The sequence below is a fragment of the Echinops telfairi genome, unplaced genomic scaffold, assembly GCF_000313985.2.
Source record: "Echinops telfairi isolate 266 unplaced genomic scaffold, ASM31398v2 ScPeMD7_1;HRSCAF=3_0, whole genome shotgun sequence".
NCBI classification, from domain to species: Eukaryota; Metazoa; Chordata; class Mammalia; order Afrosoricida; family Tenrecidae; genus Echinops; species Echinops telfairi.
This window is the reverse complement of record NW_022103896.1, coordinates 54,395,503-54,404,382: the sequence shown is the minus strand read 5'-3', so window position 1 is coordinate 54,404,382 and position 8,880 is coordinate 54,395,503. Positions and strand designations below refer to the sequence as shown.

General features: G+C 42.2%; 1 protein-coding gene across 2 annotated transcripts in view; it reads left to right on the top strand.

Annotated features, from left to right (window-relative positions):
* Nucleotides 1-5,393: 5,393 nt before the first annotated feature.
* Nucleotides 5,394-8,880, top strand: part of LRRCC1 (leucine rich repeat and coiled-coil centrosomal protein 1) — a 41,613-nt gene continuing 38,126 nt past the window's right edge. For both annotated transcript variants that reach the window (XM_045286414.1, XM_004697488.2), the window contains exon 1: nt 5,394-5,512. In XM_045286414.1, the coding sequence (XP_045142349.1) occupies nt 5,424-5,512 (89 nt within the window). In that variant the 5' untranslated portion in view covers nt 5,394-5,423. The remainder of the gene's footprint in view (nt 5,513-8,880) is intronic.

Below are 8,880 nucleotides of genomic sequence, written 5' to 3'. Positions count from 1 at the left end.
TTTCCTGTATTTCCAGTTCCTATCTGTACCAGTGTACATTCTCTGGTCTAGCCAGATTTGTAAGGTAGAATTGGGATCATGATAGTGGGGGAGGAGGAAGCATTTAGGAACTAGAAGAAAATTGTATGTTTCATCGTTGCTACGTCTCACGCTGACTGGCTCATCTCCTCCCCAAGAACCTTCTATAAGGGGATGTCCAGTGGCCTACAAATGGGCTTTGGGTCTCCACTCCACACTGCCCCGCCTCATTCACTATGGTATGATTTTTTGTTCTGATGATGCCTGAAGTGATACCTGATCCCTTTGACACCTCAAGATCGCACAAGCTGGTATGCTTCTTCCATGTGGGCTTTGTTGCTTCTGAGCTAGATGGCCGTTCGTTTACTGGAAATATTCTTTTGTAATCAATATTCAATAATAACATTGATGGTGCTATCAATCATTTACAAGTAGATGACATACTTCTCCCAGAATTTACTAATGCAATACCGTTTACTTCATTCTTCATTCTGTGATGTGCCATTTGGGCTGTGCTCAGCTGGACACTTCTGGTCTCGGTTGGGCTCATTTATGTATCTGTTACCTGGGATTATTTGTTTCTGCTCCATGCACTATCTTAACCTTTAGCAGGGTAGCTAGAGGCTTGTTCAAACATCAGTGAGACAGTGCCCTAAGACAGGAAGCAATGGTATGGAAGGTGTTTTGGAGTCCTGGCTTGGTACTTGTACATCACGACTGTGAGCATTTTTGATTAGTCAAAAAAAGACAAAAGGCAGTCCAGAATGAAGAAAACAGTAAGTAGATTGAACCTCTACCTTGTCATAGGGGGTGAAAAACACTCACACTTTAAATGAAGATTCAAGGAGTGTATTTGGCATTGGAGAGACATCCAGGTGAGAAATAACCAATTTGTTTAGTGAGAACATGGCAGTTTCAGAAAGTGGGTGCCAAATGGGGGTAGATATAGGGCAGTGTTTCCCAAAGTGGGTGATTCTGCCCTCTTGGGGGAATGGAATGACCTAGGTGGGCGTGTTAAAAAAGGAGGATTTATCTACACGTTATCCTGGATTTTGTACTGTAGTTTAAAAATAAAAGTTTTTAATTGTCAGGGAAGCATTGAGGGTTTGTTTTGGTTTTGTTTTATTTCTGAAAGGGGGGCAGTAAGCCAAATAAATTTGGAAACCTATGATATAGGACAAAGAACAAAGGTATTACAATAAAAATTATTGATTGGTTAGTAGTGATTGGGTTTACCAACCCAATATCACCTATTCAATACCGACTCATAGAGACCCTATATAAGTGTTTCCCAAAGTGGGTGATACCACTCCCTAGGAGGGTACTGAAAGCATCCAGGGCCTGCAAAAGCAGATACTTACACTTGATCTTGAATTATGGGCTATGGTACAAAGGTACTATTTGTCATGGGGAGCTTTTTTTTTTTTTTACTGAAAAGGGGGCGGCAGGACAAATAAGTTTGGGAACCTATGCTAAAGGGTTTCCAAGGCAGTAAATCTTCATGGGAGCAGAAAGCCTCACCTTTCTTCTGTAGCTAGGAGCCCTGGGGGTGTAGTGGGTGATGGGTTGGGCTGCTAACCACAATGTCAGCAGTTTGAAAGCACCAACAGCTCCATGGGGGAAAGATGAAGCTTTCTCCTCCCATAAAGAGTTATCATCTCAGAAACCCACACTGGGCAGTTCAACGCTGTCCCCATAGGGTCACTGTGAGTCAGAATTAATTGATGGCAGAGTTTTATTGTTTCCTCCTCAGTAGTAAGCTGGTGGGTTTGAACTGCTGACCTTGAAGTAAGCAGCCTAAATAACCTCTGTAATCCACTGCATCACCAGCACTCTTTCAGGTCACACAGAAAACAAACTCACTGCCATTGAGTCTATGCCAACTCATAGTAACCTATAGGACAGAGCAGAACTGCTCCTGAGAATTTCTGAGACTATAACTGTTCATGAAAGTAGAAAGTCAAGAGAGTATTTAAAAATTAGGGAAAGACTTCTAGTGATACACATACTTCAGTGCGTATAGGTGGGCTGCAAAATTTCCATTCAAAATGACAAAAAATACTTATAATGTCTTTTATTCCCCAGAAAATGTTAGAAAAATGCCTAAGTTAATGTAAAGCATTCTTTGGGGCTGGAGTTGGCATTAAGCATTAACATCGAATAAGAGTTGCGTGAGCCCCCAATAAAATGATTTTGGTGGGGAGGGAGGGGAAAAATGAGCACCTAATGCCGGGGGCTTAAGTGGAGAGGAAATGTTTTGAGAATGATGAGGGCAATCAATGTACAAATGCGCTTTACACAATTGATGTGTGTATGGATTGTCATGAGTTGTATGAGCCCCTAATAAAATGATAAAAAAAGAAAAAAGAAAACAATAATCTATAACTTATCAAGGGTTCATAAGGGAGGGCAGGTGGGGGAAAGAGGGACAAAAATGAGGAGCTGATATCAAGGGCTCAAGTAGAAAGAAGATGCTTTGAAAATGATGATGGCAGCATGTATACAAATGTGCTTGACACAACGGATGATTGCGTGGATTGTGATAAGAGATGTAACAGCCCCCAATAAAAGTATTTGATTAAAAAATGATATTTTTAATTAACATCAAGAAGCAACAAAGCCCACATAGAAGAAACACACCAGCCTGTGTGTTCATGAGGTGTCGATGGAGTCAGGTATCAGGCATCCAAGACCCAGAACAAAAAATCATATCAATGTGAATGAGGAGGAGTGCAGAGTGGAGACCCAAAGCCCACCTGTAGACAATTGGACATCCCCTTACAGAAGGGTCACAAGGAAGAGATGAGCCAGTCAGGGTGCAGTATAGCACCAACAAAACATACAACATTCCTCTAGTTCTTTAATGCTTTCCCCCCCAGTATCATGACCCCAATTCTGCCTTACAAATCCAGCTAGCCCAGAGCATGTACACAGGTACAGATAGGAGCTGGAAACACAGAGAATCCAGGACAGAAAAACCCCTCAGGACCAATAATGAGAGTAGTGATACCAGGAGGGGAAGGAGAAGGTGGGGGACAAAAGGGGAACAGATCACAATGATCTACATATAACCCCCTCCCTGGGGACAGACAACAGAAGAGTAGGTGAAGGGAGACATCAGTCAGTGTAAGACATAAAAAATAATAATTTATAAATTACCAAAGGTTTGTGAGGGAGGAGGGCAGGAAGGAGGGGTGATGAGGAGCTGATACCAAGGGTTCAAGTAGAAAACAAGTTTTGAAAATGATGATAACAAATGTACAAATGTGCTTGACACAATGGATGGATGGATGGATTGTGATAAGAGCTGTGTGAGCCCCCCCAAAAAAAATTTTTAAAAGAATTTACATCAAAGCTTTTTCTTTCAGAAATTGCTGACTCAAGTAAATATCAGCAGTCCAAGGTTTCTTCTTGAGACTTTGTTTCAGTATCCTTATCACTAAAGGAATGTTTTAAGGCCACTTTACACCAACATATCCATATTAAAATCCTCTTCCTTAGGTGTATTCCTTTCATTTCCTGCTTGATTGTAGAGAAAACAATTTTGACTTCAAGCAATGAAGTTAGCCCAATAAGAGAAGCTTGTTTTTAAAAAAGAGAGAGGTTTGTTAGAAATTTGTATTTACAGATTTAGTCTCAAGTAGACAGACCAGCAATGAGCCAGTTTAATGTAAGAACTAGATTTAATGAGAATATCCAGTTTGGGTCAAAAAGATTTTCTAAATTTTTCCTCTATAACCTTTTCTTAAAAAAAAAAACTGGAAAAAATATTGAAAAGTGATTGGTTATAGAAAAAGAGGGTTGTAAGAGCCCCCAATCGTGATTTATTGTTTTAAGTGGGGGGGATTACATGAATAACAATGAATACAATGAAGAATTGACTTCTAAATTTGTTCTGGAATTGATTGTGGTGATAATTGCACAATTTTTCTTTATATGATTGAGTTGTATGTCATGTAGATAAAGTGCCAATAAAACAAATATTAAAAAGAGAAAAGAGAGAAATGTATCCACAAGTTTTAGACTATAGTAAGTAAAAAACTCACTGCTATTGAGTCAATTCTGACTCAGAGCAATCCTATGGCACATGGTAGGACTACCCCTGTGGGCTTCCCAGACTGTAACTCTACAGGAGTAGAAAGACTCATCTTTCTCCCATTGAGCAGCGGGTGATTTCAAACTGCTGACCTTGGCTATTAATGGCAGTTAACTTTGAATACTCTTACCATTAGACTTGAAGTTAGACCCTTAGTTTGTTCTTGGTATAGAAACATCAAAGATTTTGTTCATTCATTATAGTGAAAAATATCAGAGTCAGAGTTTAAATACATCTTTAGAGTCTCTATCTTTAAATATCCCCATGCACTGAGAGAACAATTTAATCAGAATTCTGATACGTTGTTTTAGAAACACAAAAAACCGATCTCGCTCTTGGGGGATAAGGGGTGTTCCACATGTGTCAAAGTATAATTGTACTGTATAGATTTTCTTTTCTTTTTTCTTACTGTATAGATTTTCAAAGGCTGATAGTTTTCAGGAATAGGCCAAGACTTGAGAAGCCTCAGAGACTTGAACCTCCAACCTTTAGGTTGGCAGCAAAGTGGCATTAACCATTTCAATTATCCAGGGATTCTACTGGAATAAACTCATTGCCACTGTGTGAATTCCGATTCTTAGCAACCTTTGATACAAGTCAGCTGTTGTTTCTCTATTTGGAATGTCCTTCATTCCTAAAACTCCCCCAGTCCTGGAAGACTGCTCAGCCATCGCTTGCTTTCTGGAAACTTCCCCAATACAAACAACACTCTACAACAGGCTTAAATGTCGCTGTTCTATTCTTGCTGTACGACAACTCTCCGGTTCTTCCATTGGGTTGCACGCTTTCAGAATTAGATTACGCTTTCTCCTCATATATGATGAAAGTGTCTATCAAAAGTGTCCACAAATATTTTAACACATCAACAGGAAACTCAATAACACGACAGAGGAGCAATCTTCAAGTTATGTGCAGGATTACAGGGAATAAAAACCAACTGTTTCGAAAATGACTGAAGCAGTCAAGCGTTATAACACAAAATTCCTGCAGTAGGTAGAAGCACGTAACCCCTGTTTTTTTAAAAACTAGCCCCCGTCAACTCCATCACCAAACGTAAGCCTTCATTTTACGGCGAGCCTTGAGCGCCGGCCCTCCCAGTGCCGTGAAAGTACGGAAAGCCCTCGGGGCAGACGCGCTGGATTACTGCTTTACGGCACCGTCCAGGCGGGAAAGCACCCGGCTGTCGGTTAGGGGGCGGGTCCTCGCCCCACCTCTTCCGGCCGGACTTCCGCTCACTCGGGAACCGAGTCCGGGCTCTTGGCCCCAGCCCTGGGCGCCGGTTAAGATCCGGCTCCCCGTTGCCGGTGCCATGGAGGCGGCGGTGGCGGTGGAAGTCGAAAATGAGGACGGCGACAGCAGCTGCGGGGACCTGTGCCTCCTAGACAAAGGCCTGCGGAGGTAAAGGGCGCTTCGCAGCCCGAGCGTCCGCGCGTCCCCAGGCTGCGCCGTGGAGCTGGCCCCGCGATGTGGCCCTGGGACCGTGGGCGGCCTCGGCGGCCTGGCTTCCCGAGTGACCCCGTTCTCTCTCGTGACATGAGCAGCTCAAAGCGTCTTACTTTGCTCCGTGGCCACTCTGCCCTTCCCTTGTGCTTGCCTTTCCTGTTTCCTGCCCTGTGATGGTAGCTAATGCAGAGTTTTGTGTCGCCTGTTCCCTGTTCCTCTTACCTTCACAAGAAATGTCAAGACTAGTAGCTCTGGCAACCTTGAAGCAAGACTCTCTGGTCTTCATTGGTTTATCTTTACCAACTCTATCTCTGTTCCAACTTTTACTAATAAACATATTCACGGTTCCGTTCAGTCATGCAGCCCAAACTGTGCAGACATAGGAGTAAGGACTTGGTTCTGCTTAGCTGATGGGTCTCCTTTCAGTCTCCTTTTTGTCGACAATTACGTCTGTAGCCAACTTCAGCTACAAAAGTTCCATGAACAAGCTTCTCCTGGCTTTTGTGGAATGCCTTTATTCATGTAAACCGTGCTACTGACCATCAGAGCGTCTTGCCGGGATCTAAAATCTGCCATGGGACCCCAGGAAGTTTTTTGTTTTTAAAACATATCTCGTTTAATAGTAACCGTTTCTATTTATTGCATGCCATCGATGTATGCATGTTATGTATGTTATTGCTGATCCTAAAAATAAGGTAGTCATTTTTCTCATTTTACACGTGTTAAATTAAACTTGAGACTCCGAAGCTTCAGTGATTCATGGGATTCCTATTCAAACCCATTAAGGTCTAGTTTCAAAGTGTTTACACAATATCTGCATGGTATTAATTTCCAGGAAAATAAAGCTATCAGAAAATAAGTGTTTCTCATTAAGATAAGATGACCAGACGTCCCGCTTTTGGCGGGACAGTCCCGATTTTTAACAATTTTCCCCGCGTCCTGTGCGTTTTTAAAAAGTCCCGATTTTTGGAAAGAATGCACAACAAGCTAGGGTATACTGTTTTCGGCTGCCATGTGACTATTTCGCCAGGATATGAGTTTTATCAATGGTGTCCCACTTTACCAATGTTAAAATCTGGTCACCTTACATTAAGAGCATGTGTTAGTAGCATAAGATATGGCACTAAATAATTCAAAATACCAATTACAGATACCAACTCCATAGAGACCGCATGTGTGGTATGTTAGAATAGAACTGTGCTCCATAGGGTTTTCTGTGGCTGAATTTTGGAAGTAGATCAAGTTTTCTGAGGTGTCATCGTCCCTCCCCTCCCCCCCCCCAAGCCAAATTCATTGCCATCAAGGTGATTCCAAATAGGACAGAGTAGAACTGCCGCTTTGAGTTTCCAAGGCTGTACGTCTTTAAGAAGCAGAAAGCTTCGTCTTTCTCCGGAGGAGTTGCTGTTAGTTTTGAACCACCAACCTTATGGTTACCAGTCCAATGCTTACCCGACAGCCCATGCCTCTAAGTGGGCTCAAACCTCCAACCTTTCAGTTAACAGCCAAGAGCTCAGTCAATGGCAGCAAGCAAAATCATTAGAAAATATTTAAGTCACAATTAGAGATTGCTAGACTATGGCCTCTAATATGGATTACACTTTAACGTAAAACAAATCCTCAAAGTTGGACAAGAAAGAAAAAGTGAAGTTTCAAGGATTTCATTGTATTTGGATCAACAATCATGGTCCAGGGGAATAGCCGTCAGAAAAGATGTACTGCATTGAGCACATTTACTGTAAATTTTTTTTCTCTATTAAAAAGCAAATAATGTAATTTTAAAGAGTAAGCTGCACCTCACCCAAATCATGCTATTTTTAATCGTATCCTATGCATGTGAAAGCTGGAGAATGGATAAGGAAGACCAAAGAGTTGATGCTCTTGAATTAGTGTTGGCAAAGAATATATGCTACAAAGTGCCAAAAGAATGAACTCACCTATATTGGAAAAAGTGCATCCAGAATGCTCCTTAGAAGCTAGGATGGTGAAGCTACTTTGCACATGTTATCAGGAGGGACCAGTCCCTGGAGGACATCAGGCTTGATAGAGGATAAGCAAAACCAAACGTGCTGCCATTGAGTCAATGCTACCTCGTAGCAACCCTATAGGACAGGGTCGAACTGTCCTTGTGAGTTTCCAAGACTAACTTAACAGGAGTAGAAAGCAGCTGATGGTTTCGAATTGCTGTCCTTTCAAATTGTACCCCAATGCTACAATCCACCATGACTCTGATAAAGTTGAGGGTCAACAAAAAATAGGAAGACTATCCAGAAGATGTACTGACACAGTGGCTGCAATAATGGGCTAGACATAAGAATTGTGAGAATGGCACAAGACTGAGAATGTCTTCTATTGTATGTAGAGTTTGGTGAGTCAGAACGGAGCACGTGAGCAACAGTTTGACATTTGAGATACTTTTTTTATTCTGTTTTTGTCTGTTTCATTCTGTCAGGAATTTGGTCTGAATGACCAAATTTGTTCTGAATGACCAAATTTTGATTTGATTCCAATTCATAACAACCCAAATAGTGTATTCAGGCTTTGTAAATATTTACAGGCGCAGACATCATCATCTTTCTCCTGCAGAGCAACTGATGGATTTAAACTGCCATCCTTGAGGTCAGTAGACCACCACTTAATCCAACAGCACCATCAGGGCTCCTAGGATGACCTTAGGGCACATGAAAAGTTTATAACTATTTAATTCAAGTTGTATGTTGCTTTGGAAATAACTGGAGTGGTCTGTCCTTACAGCTCATTTCTGACTGCTAGACTTCTTACTTTTCTAGGACCCTGGTTGGCTTCCCTTTAACTTTGTGATTGCTGCTGCAATACCTGCACTGTCCCTAGATGTCAACAGTTAAGGGTTTTACTACTAGCTGAAAGGCTGAAGTTTCACTCAGAGATACCTATAGACAAGACTGATCTGCGCAGCCAGTCCACAGAGAGGACCACATGGCCAGCCCCACTATGAGACTTGACTCCCCTCACTGACCCATGGCCCTGCGGGGCACAGCACCAGAGACACAGTGTGGGAATTGCGCCAGATCTGATCCCACCACACCGAGGCAAAGCACTGGGGTTGGTGCAGCAGAACAGCAAGGGAATGGAGCGGCAAGGTCCCCAGGGAATACTGGAGGTGGACTTTGGGACCAGGGTGAGGTGCCCCAACAGACTGGACTGGAAAACACTCCTAAAGGCCAGCAAACAATCCTTGAACTAACTACAAGCTTTTCTTTCTTGTGTTGTGTTTTGTTTTTTTGGGGGGGCATTGGTTTGTTGTTGTTGTTGTTTTGTTGTATATTGTTGCTTGGTTTTTCTGTCTT